This window comes from Nerophis ophidion, linkage group LG02, assembly GCF_033978795.1.
Source record: "Nerophis ophidion isolate RoL-2023_Sa linkage group LG02, RoL_Noph_v1.0, whole genome shotgun sequence".
Classification (NCBI taxonomy): Eukaryota; Metazoa; Chordata; class Actinopteri; order Syngnathiformes; family Syngnathidae; genus Nerophis; species Nerophis ophidion.
Window position 1 is genome coordinate 30,554,821 of NC_084612.1, and position 11,627 is coordinate 30,566,447.

The window sequence follows — 11,627 nt, forward strand, 5'->3', positions numbered from 1 at the left end:
GATCGCAAAAAGGCACTGCCTGATCCGAGCTCAGAAAATCTGTCGAGACTCCTCCCATCCCCCACCAAGAGCTGTTTTCACTGCTGGACTCTGGAAAGAGGTTCCGCAGACTCCATAGCAGAACCTACAGGTTCTGTAACAGCTTCTTCCCTCAGGCCATAAGACTCTTGAAAGCATCATAATAATCCCCTCAATTACCCAAAAAAACAGATTAACTCGCTGGACTATAAATACAATATAACATACAGCTATAAACGTGGATGTATATGCAAAAGTGTAATATCTTTATCTGTACAGTAAATCTATTTATATCTGCACCTTATTGCTCTTTTATCCTGCACTACAACGAGCTTATGTAACACATTTTTATTCTTATCTGTACTGTAAAGTTCAAATTTGAATGACAATAAAGGAAGTCTAAATCTCCAATTTTAATAGGAGACACTGGTTTGAGTTACACGTTTCTGAGTTAAGAGCTCCGTTGAGGTACTACTTTATTACACAATTTCATATAACTTTGTAGATATATACACAGTGAATTAAAGCAATTACTTATACAACAAACATTTTTATAGTTCAGTATGTTGGTCAAAAACATGATTACACCGCTACCATGTTCTTCTGCCTGAGGCTGAGCCAATCGAAGGCCAATGACACATTCACAATCTTGTTGACAAAATCCATATTTGTAAATCAGTGTTCAGTGGTAAAAACAATGTCCTTACAAAAAAAGTAATTCTAAAATATCTGTCAATTGAGAGACCTATAGGAAATGCATGTACATATCAGAAACCAATGTTGTGTTCTAATCCATTGTCTTGATGTTTCTCACTGTGCTTTGGTAACCCATCAGGTCCAAGCAGATGCTGTGTGGGATCCTTCACAACACAAGGACCTGGACCAGCCTTTGGAATACACCACAGACACAAAGTGAGTACAGTACAAAAACAAGTCACACACAATATGTTTTGTAAATTAATCATATCAGTCTGAAGCAGCTACAGCTTTTTTAAGATCTAGTATAACTGTGGGACTCAAGCATCTGAGATGAAAAACTGGTGAATAATGAAAAACTGTATTTTGTTTGTGCATACCTTTGTACTGATAATGTAGCTAATTCCTTTAGGCATGGGCTCCAAACCAATAGCCTGTTTTAGCTCCACAGAAATATCAGCTTGAGGAATTGGTAGACCTTTTATAAACCTACAGAAAAGAAAACATTTGATGACACACTTAGAGTGGGCAAACACAACTCACAATAATACACATCTTTAGAGTATACATACAGAGATATTCAACTAAATTGTTTAAGGGGTCTTACATTATTTCCAAAGAACCAAAGACCGGGGGCCCAAATTTCTTTTTTCACTATTAGTCTTATTTTGTATATTCTAGAGAACCAGCTTTCTCTACAGTACAGATTTAATTTTGCTCCTTTTATTTTGTCAAGAGTTGCAGGAGCGCTCTGCTGCTTTTAAGGACTTTCTTTAAAGAAGCTAATAAAAGATCATCTCCATGACAGCACCATAGTATTTTTAAGAATCAGCTACAAAAATGTGGGTCTCAGATTTTTTTTAAACTGAACTCAGAAGCCACCAATCGCCCAACTGATGAAAAAAAGGACCTACAGTGGAATCTTTAGGAACACCAATAATATAACTAAATTGGTTTAAACAAATAACTGCTGACTGCATCTGAAGCAACACCTTACTAACATAATTCCCATTACGAATAAACAAGTGTTACTACCATAGAAGACAGGACTTAAAGGTGTGCCTTGAGGAACGCCTCAGTTATGTACATCATAAATCTGGACCCCAGTGTTTTAGGTTTGCTTGTAAGGTTAAAATGTCAAAGCAGGGATCTGCCAATGTGTCTAAAGTGGTCACTAATGTTTTTAGAAATTTGCTGCAAAAATATTTGTCTCCCAAGTTTTGAAATAAACTTGAGCCACTAGTTAGATAGCCGTGACATGAACGCTTTATACACTATTGATGATTTTCAATGAGTTTTCAAAAATCTTTCACTGAATTTCCATGATTAAAATACATTATTTTATCTCAATGGGACCACCAAAATCTAATTATCCTAACATTAATACTACATTATTATGGATATACGATTGTTTTTTATAGTAATGTGTTACATTATGGGCCATTGTATGTGTCCCATGTGTACTGCTATGGCAATAAAGTTCCTTGAATCCTAAGTAAAATTAGGTTAATATCAGAAATGTTTGGTCCCTCTTTAAAACAAAAAACACCGGAGAGGCACACTTAGGCCATGTCCACACAAACAACGGATACTTAGTAAACGCATACTTATCTCTGCGTTTAGGTCTCTTGGCCACACGCAAACGTATACTTCTGCCTTTAAAAACACAGACTTTTGCAAACGTTGGCCAAATTGTAGAGTTCCAAAACTCTTCGTCCAGTGTATGCATGTCCACCTCACAAACGGAGACTTGAACTCCTCTGAGGATGTCACGTTTGTGCGTCATTTCGAAAGCTCAAAAACACGCCTTGCTGCCTTTAAACACACTATAAGAAGACTACTGTATGTTTGACCGTAAATATGCTGCTAATTTCACTTAACAGCAATAAAAAAAAAAGAAAGACAAATCAAAATGGGCTTTGCGATTCTCCTGCCAGTAGTAACAATGACAGTCATCTGTTTGAGATACGATTGCTGTCTGACCTCCACCTGATGGAACAACTTTGACTGGCAAGACTTTTTGGTCTGGGTCATAAGAACAGTACATTATCTCAGGTTTTTAATTATTGTTTAACGACAGATCATGTAGTTAACTCACGCGACTGTGCATGTGCATTTAACGCAACCGAGCGACTAAAAAAATCCAATGTGTTCTTCCTCCTTGTTAATGTTAAAGACAATGTACACTTCATTGCACATAAATCACTGTATCGACTATTAAATGTGTAATAATTCAAAGAGAGTTTTACAGCTGCACACGCACGTCTGTGCGCTTTAGGCACTTACACATGCAAAAGGGTTTCCTTGGCTTGTTTGTGTGTGCTGATTTTAGAATTTATGTACACTTTGCTGTACATGTTGCTGATTAAACATGTTATAATTCAATGAGTGTTGGGTTTCAGCAGCACAGGCCTGCATGCGCACTTTAAACACCAAAAAATGAAATTCATGAATGTTCCCAGGGCTCTGTGTAAATGGAGGCTGGTTTTAAAAATAATGTACATGTCATTGTACGTCTAGTATATCAAAATAAACATTATAAAAACAGGTGTAATGCCACCAGGTCATCTGTGGCTACTTTTACTAGGATTCTGATTGGACAAAATGTGCATGACATCAAATGTATGTGTTTGTGTGTAGACTTAAGACAGTTTTGAAACTACACTTGTGTAGCTGGAGATGGTTTTAACCCCAAAAATGTGTTTTTGAAACTCTCTGTGTTCGTGTGGACATAGACATGGATACACATTCTCATATTACAGTTCCAACATATTTAGTTCTGACTTCTGCTCCATCCTACAGATATATCTATTTGTCGGACAAATGGTGGTTTAGGTTTTTGTTAAACAGCACTACATGTCGTTTGTCGAGACACCATTTATAGAGTCCTTTAAAGTGCAGAAAAAGCCCAAAAGGCACGCAGAGGAACACTACATCCCACCACGAGGAGATTTTGCAGTAATCTGCCTGTACAGGAACCTGGCGGAAAAAAGACGGCTTGTGTCCTGTGAGGACATGAATTAGTATGACTTAACTAATTTTTGTGGCCCTGGTATCTCGGCTTTGAGCACTTAATTTTTTGCAGAAATGTCCGAAGTTGTCTTCCTGATGCTGTGGAAACAGTAGAACTGTTGCTGACTCATCACAGCATTAGCCTTTATCACTTACGAGTATTGCACTGCCAGCAAAAGTGGCTACAGTTTAATGCTTTTTCTCATTTGAGTGGCTAACGAGCACTGCCTTGCCCAAATTTGAAATGTCAAATGTTTTACAGCCCAGTTTGCATTTAGAATGTCGTGTCTTTTGCTAGTCACAATTTTTATTGTGACTTTTTAAAAATCATGTTTTATTTAATGTATTATTTCTAATTTTTCATCAAGGCCATGCTCACACAGACTAGACAATCCATTTTCCACACGACCAAAACATCACCGTGGTCCTTAGCAAGGCTTCACTGTGGCAGAGGGGTTAGTGCGTCTGCCTCACAATACGAAGGTCCTGCAGTCCTGGGTTCAAATCCAGGCTCGGGATCTTTCTGTGTGGAGTTTGCATGTTCTCCCCGTGAATGCGTGGGTTCCCTCCGAGTAGTCCGGCTTCCTCCCACTTCCAAAGACAAGCACCTGGGTATAGGTTGATTGGCAACACTAAATTGGCCCTAGTGTGTGAATGTGAGTGTGAATGTTGTCTGTCTATCTGTGTTGGCCCTGCGATGAGGTGGCGACTTATCCGGGGTGTACCCCGCCTTCCGCCCGATTGTAGCTGAGATAGGTGCCAGCGCCCCCCGCGACCCCAAAAGGGAACAAGCGGTAGAAAATGGATGGATGGATGGGTCCTTAGCAATTTTATTACGACACGTCAATTTCGATTGCATTAATGAAACTTTGGATATATTTACATGATTTTTTTTTTTAAACTTCTGAAAGAAATATAATTGTACACAACTTTTTCTGGCCCTTAAAAGTGTACTTGAAAATGTCATGACTTTTTCACGTTTTTTTATTACCGTACAAATCCTTAATAAGGGCTGCACAGTGGCCTAATAAAGTTAAAATTAAAGTACCAATGATTGTCACACACACACTACGTGTGGTGAAATTTGTCCTCTGCATTTGACCCATCCCCTTGATTACCCCCTGGGAAGTGAGGAGAGCAGTGGGCAGCAGCGGTGCCGCGCCCGGGAATCATTTCATGGTGATTTAACCCCCAATTCCAACCCTTGATCCTGAGTGCCAAGCAGGGAGGCAATGGGTCCCATTTTTTTCATAGTCATTGGTATGACTCGGCCGGGGTTTGAACTCCCAACCTACCGATCTCAGCGCGGACACTAACCACTTGGCCACTGGTGAGCATGTAGGCCTTACAGGTGTGACTGGTGAGTGTAAATGATTGTTTGTCTATACAATATGTCCCCAAAGTCATCTGGTTTAGGCTTCAGCGCTCCTATAACACTAATGAGGACAAGTGGTACAGAAAATTGATGGATGGTGAAAAGTAGATAATTGCCAACTCACTGTCCATTGGTTTCTGGAGGGAAGAAATGTCGGACAGCTTGACTAAAGTCAAGAACGTGCTGCTGTAAAGTGAATATCACAGCATTGGGTCCTGCATCAAAGGTGTACGCCACCTAGACCGACACAAACATTAAATAACATACACAGCAATTGTTCTTAAATCAAGAAAATCATGTTAAAAAAAATATGCCCTGAGTGGCAACAACAAGGAAGTTAAAACATGTGCAGTACGTAACGGTGGCCTGTCAGCTCTTTGACGGGAGCTATTTTTATTCAGCATTTTTTTGTGTTAGTTTAGTTACGTCACTTCTTACATAGTTGGCCCCTGATTAAAACTAGTGTGCGACATCATTCAACTTTCTTTCCAGTGCCTTGCTTACTCTGGTCTCGCCGTAGTGTCGATTATATCGATGCACCAAGTTGATGACTTGATGAGACACACTGTTGAGGTATAATATCGGAGGGTATGTGTCCAGGCAGGTGGCATGAAACTGGTTACTGTCCTTCATCGTTAGTTCAGCAAAAGCAGTAAAGTTTTTCCTGCGCACTGCTTCAATCATCTCGACCATGCGTCCTGGGACAACCGACTCAGCCCGGTGCTACAAAACACAAAAACATGTTTTCAGGTCTGTTAATTCATAGTTGAGAAATTAATGTGTCTCTAATTGTAATGTCAAGCCCTTTTTCCACCAATCAGCGCAATTCAGTTTTGCTCAAGATGACAAAATATGACATGGTGTGGATTGTGTTTCCATTTCAGGGTGTGTAGGCTGGATGACTCTTTTATAAATAGCAAGATACCAAAGCAATGCAACAGAATGTAACCTGCCTATAACTTAATAAAAAAGAAAAGTTACACGGTAAACTAAGATTAGAAGTGAGTGACAAAAAAAGGTACAAAGAGTGGTAAAGATTCAGGCCTGTTATTTTTAAACACTTCATAACTGTTTTAAGTCACAAATTGAGAACCGAAACTTGGCTGCTTGGTAAATGCCAAGCATAAATGAACAGCATGTTGTGGGGTTACATAAGGTACCTTTAGAAGAAAACTTGTTTGTACGCTCGTTTGCATGCCAGACGTGCTGCCCACAGGTTTGCGCTCAGCACTGGCCTGTCACAAAGAAAATAGATCCAATTATAACCAACTTGCCTAACTCGTATTGTTTCTTCATATTTCATGTTGTCAAGTAAAGTACTTCCCTCCATCAATCAGCAACATACCACAAGCACAAGTATTCTCAGTTCGGGCCAATGAGTCTCTGGCTCCACCTGCTGGGCAATGCTGTCCTTGCCGTCACTCTGATGCCCCATGATCCACTTGACGAACCCCCCGTACATACTCCTGCATGCACTGCCTGAACCTTGGCGAGCAACCCCAGACAAGTCCCCTTCTACACCAAAAACCTGGGCCAGCGTGTACACTGTAAAAACCGTGATGGAAACTGAATATGAGTGCTTTCAAGTTAATCATCATTTACGCCACACATGAACTCACCTAAGCATGCGAAACCAGCAGCTGAGGAAGCAAGTCCAGCAGCAGTGGGGAAATTGTTGACGGAACAGATGTGAACTTTATGAGACAAACAAGTTGAATCCAAATCGGGGTCTGCGTCATTTCGTCTTTTCCTTGCAAGACGTCGAACTAAACACAGGAGACAAAGACAGAATGCTGAAAATAACATTACAATTTTGATTATAAGAATAGACAATGACGACCAGTCTTACTCTCTCTTAGACAGGACTGTAACCTCGGATGGCTAATATCCTCCTCTTTCCCGTTGAGCCATAGTCGATCTTCTTGGAAAGACTTACTGGTGGTCACTGTTGTGGTTGTTTTTAGCTGGACGGAACAAAAAAGTTACTGCCTTTTTTACAGTGAATAAGCATGCTAATATTTTTTAACAGTTGTACATTACAACTGCAAGATACAGTCAAAATGCATGTACAATAATAACACCATAGGTCAGCAAAATCAAACAGCAGTTTAAAAGTGGTACACTTAAAGTTCCATACAACACGGTCAATGGGGTCCATAAAATACGAATCGCTTGATTGCCGAGATCGCATTATGTAGAAATCCTTATTTTTCAAGCTGTTCTTCGAGAAAAAGTTATGCCCGTAGCTCAGCTGCTTAAACCTGCTTGGTGGATAGTGCCCGTGATGTGACGTGAATGTTGGATTGTGCTACCACGTCACAGAATGGGGTGGGCCTTATCCACCAGTAGTATCAATATTTTTTAATTTTTATGTATTTATTTTTTCCCCATTTCTTGTTTTTAGAGACTTTCAAAGTGATTTACTCTGTAAGTTTTCAAATATGGCAATTTGATGAAAAACAATCGATACACTCTAATGGAAGAAAACAAACTAAAATTTGGGGTCAACAGCACAATCCCGTTATGTAGAATTTCGCGTTGTTAAGGGCCGCACTATATCAAACTTTGAGTGTAATCCAAACTTCAGCAAAAGTTTTAGACAATGTTATTGGTTATGATTTCAAATTTACACCCACTTACTACTGTACACTTAGCTTTTTTAGTAGTAGCACCAGTGCTACTGAATGAAAAACATTTGTAGCACAGACATTTTTTGTAGCATTATGAATGGTTTTAAATACTACAATTTCAGTATAAACAATCAAAAAACGTACACATGCACATGACATCCATCCATCCATCCATTTTCTACCGCTTATTCCCTTTCGGGGTCGCGGGGGGCGCTGGCGCCTATCTCAGCTACAATCGGGCGGAAGGCGGGGTACACCCTGGACAAGTCGCCACCTCATCACAGGGCCAACACAGATAGTGTGAATGTTGTCTGTCTATCTGCACATGACATGACATATAAATATAATGCCATCATAAGGCGTACTGTAACGCTCAATTAAACACAGAGAATGTCCATAAATTGTGCTAGCACTGTCACTAACATTAGTGTACGGCTTTGCAATATGGACCAAAACTCATAATCCCATATAGTTTGGCCCATAGACTGACCCTCAAATGCAAAACGTAACGTACGAAACAAAACTAAATATCTCCACTATGTCTTCATTTAAAATTTTTGGGATCCCAAATATACAAAACAGGTACCGACAAGTAAGAAAAGTAGGTTTTACATTGTAGGATCCCAACTTAATTGGTATTTTTAGATAAGAAAAAACAAAAAGTATTTAATAGGTATGAGAAAAGTCAAATATAATCTCCAATCGTCTTCAAAAAAACAAAAGTAAAAAAACCTTCAAGCTATGCTCAATTCTTCTGCAAACAAAAAACACAAAATAACATGTGAAATAAAGTGTCCTGGTTTAAGAGGACATGTTTAAACGCTAGCAGCAACATGAAAATAATTTACCTTTAACAATGGTATTTTTATAGGTAAATATTTTTATAGGACATACACACAAATATTTTAGCCAGGAACATCAACCTATCAACTGCTTCATGATGCTGTGTGACAGGCTGTGTTCTGAGAATTACTGTTAAAAAGGCAAGTGGTGATATCCTTTACACACTGATGTCGGTTGTAGATGCAGTACCGCCTGAGGGATCAAAGATTTGTAATATCATCGCTTACGTGCAGTGATATTTCCAGATTTTCTGAACCTTTTGATGATTTTACGGACCGTAGATGGTAAAATCCCTAAATTCCTTGCAATAGCTCGTTGAGAAATGTTCTAAAACTGTTTCATCACCTTTTCTTTTAATAACATTCAATAAACGTTTGAGAACCGTGGAAACTAATTGTTGAAGCTTTGAAAGTGGAATTCTTTCCCATTCTTGTTTTACAGTGGGGCAAAAAAGTATTTAGTCAGCCACCGATTGTGCAAGTTCTCCCACTTAAAATGATGACAGAGGTCTGTAATTTTCATCATAGGTACACTTCAACTGTGAGAGGAAGAATATGAAAAAAAATCCAGGAATTCACATTGTAGGAATTTTAAATAATCTATTTGTAAATTATGGTGGAAAATAAGTATTTGGTCAACCATTCAAAGCTCTCGCTGATGGAAGGAGGTTTTGGCTCAAAATCTCACGATACATGGCCCCATTCATTCTTTCCTTAACACGGATCAATCGTCCTGTCCCCTTAGTAGAAAAACAGCCCCAAAGCATGATGTTTCCACCTCCATGCTTCACAGTAGGTATTGTGTTCTTGGGATGCAACTCAGTATTCTTCTTCCTCCAAACACGACCAGTTGAGTTTATACCAAAAAGTTCTAATTTGGTTTCATCTGACCACATGACATTCTCCCAATCCTCTGCTGTATCATCCATGTATCCATTTTGGTATATACTCAACTCGTCATGTTTGGAGGAAGAAGAATACTGAGTTGCATCCCAAGAACACCATACCTACTGTGAAGCATGGGGGTGGAAACATCATGCCTTTGGGCTGTTTTTCTGCTAAGGGGACAGGACGATTGATCCGTGTTAAGGAAAGAATGAAGGGAGCCATGTATCGTGAGATTTTGAGCCAAAACCTCCTTCCATCAGTGAGAGCTTTGAATGGTTGACCAAATACTTATTTTCCACCAGAATTTACAAATAAATTCTTTAAAATTCCTACAATGTGAATTTCTGGATTTTTTTTCACATTCTGTCTCTCACAGTTGATGTGTACCTATGATGAAAATTACAGACTTCTGTCATCATTTTAAGTGGGAGAACTTGCACAATCGGTGGCTGACTAAATACTTTTTGCCCCACTAGAACTTCAGTCTTGAATTTTAAAAAAATATATATTTTTTTTTCACTAAGGAAGGGTTTGGTGGATGCACATATGAAACAGGTGGGGTTGGTACCTCCAACAAGGTTAAGAACCACTGGTTTACGCCATTTACGCAAGCGTTCTTCTTCTCCTCCTCTTTGGCCTTACCGTTTAACCATCAAACAAACGCCATGGGAACATCGCCCCCTGGAGTTACAAATTCCGATGGGTAACAGATTCCGGTACAACACCGGGAAGAAGTTACGTGTCATAGTTTAAAATCAGAATGTTTGCAACGATTGTGTAGGTGTACCTATTGTTATCTACTGCTGCCATATTGATAACACACATAATTAGTAGTTATCAATCAACAAACACCTGACAGTGGTATATATTTGATTACCTGATCTTGATGAAGTGTGACGCTCAACGATGAGTTAATGGGTAGGATTAGGTCCTCATCTCTCTTTCCCCCTGAAAATATGCATGCATTTTTTTAAAATGCCACCAACATTGACTTGGCCAGGAAAAAAATTGACATTTTATAGTGAAAGCTGAAAGTCAGTAAAACATATAAATGAGTCAAGATAATACTCACAGTATTTAACGACAGCTATATTCACAGGAGCTGTGCACGTAATCATGTGTGCCTTCTCCATATTGTCCTTGTGGCCTATTTGCATTTCTATATAATATTTGTCGTAGTACCACTATCTAAAACCACAACATAGGCTACTGTAGAGTTTAGTAGCCATGTTGGCTAGCACAACTGAACCATGCCTTTGACTCACCACTACTGTTATTGTGATTGGTTGATGTTCAACACGTGGCTAAAGCAACAACCAATCAAAACTAGGCTGTTTGGCGCGTGCAGTCTGCCTAGCCAATTGCAGATTATCTGACCACACTGGTGCGGAGTGGCGTACTAGATCGAACCATGTCCCATACTTTTGACATATTGCCACAACCTTAACATTGATTAAAAAAAAATATAATCACTGAAAGTTAAAACACAATGGATCGTTGTTATTTCTTGCTGTTCGTTATTTGTTAAAGACAAACCAGTGTAGTCCTGATTAGGGAATGTCATTCTTTATAAATCACCATATAGCAGGGGTCACCAACGAGGTGCCCCCGGGCACCAGGTAGCCCGTAAGGACCAGATGAGTAGCCCGCTGGCCTGTTCTAAAAATAGCTTAAATAGCAGCACTTACCAGTGAGCTGCCTCTATTTTTTTAAATGTTATTTATTTACTAGCAATCTGGTCTCGCTTTGCTCAACATTCTTAATTCTAAGAGACAAAACTCATATAGAATTTGAAAATCCAAGAAAATATTTTAAAGACTTGGTCTTCACTTGTTTTAATTCATTTATTTTTTACTTTGCTTCTTATAACTTTCAGAAAGACAATTTTAGAGAAAAAATACCTTAAAAATTATTTTAGGATTTTTAAACACATATACCTTTTTACCTTTTAAATTCCTTCCTCTTCTTTCCTGACAATGTAAATCAATGTTCAAGTATTTTTTATTTTATTTTAAAGAATAATAAATACATTTTAAGTTAATTCTTAATTTTAGCTTCTGTTTTTTAGATGGAAGAATATTTGTGAAATATTTCTTTAAATTTATGATTAAAATTCAGAAAAAATATTCTGGCAAATCAAGAAAAGCCGTAGAATCAAATTTAAAT

General features: G+C 38.7%; 1 protein-coding gene across 1 annotated transcript; it reads right to left on the minus strand.

Moving 5' to 3' along the window:
* Positions 1 to 477: 477 nt before the first annotated feature.
* On the minus strand, positions 478 to 10,756 carry mvda (mevalonate (diphospho) decarboxylase a). Its single transcript, XM_061881301.1, has 10 exons — positions 10,534 to 10,756; positions 10,339 to 10,409; positions 6,951 to 7,065; positions 6,721 to 6,867; positions 6,447 to 6,646; positions 6,262 to 6,336; positions 5,606 to 5,824; positions 5,226 to 5,338; positions 1,095 to 1,203; positions 478 to 905 (listed from the first exon to the last, which is right to left on the minus strand). The coding sequence occupies exons 1-10, from the start codon at positions 10,616 to 10,618 to the stop codon at positions 786 to 788; spliced, it is 1,254 nt and encodes a 417-aa protein (XP_061737285.1). The 5' UTR covers positions 10,619 to 10,756; the 3' UTR covers positions 478 to 785.
* Between the last annotated feature and the right edge of the window lie 871 nt (positions 10,757 to 11,627).

Excerpts from the sequence above, each read along its gene's own strand:
- mvda (XM_061881301.1), bottom strand. The coding sequence starts at position 10,618 with ATGCAAATAGGCCACAAGGACAATATGGAGAAGGCACACATGATTACG. Across the intron at positions 6,337-6,446 it reads TGAGAATACTTGTGCTTGTG|GCCAGTGCTGAGCGCAAACC; the intron begins GTATGTTGCTGA and ends TCTTTGTGACAG. Across the intron at positions 5,339-5,605 it reads GACACTACGGCGAGACCAGA|GTGGCGTACACCTTTGATGC; the intron begins GTAAGCAAGGCA and ends GTGTCGGTCTAG.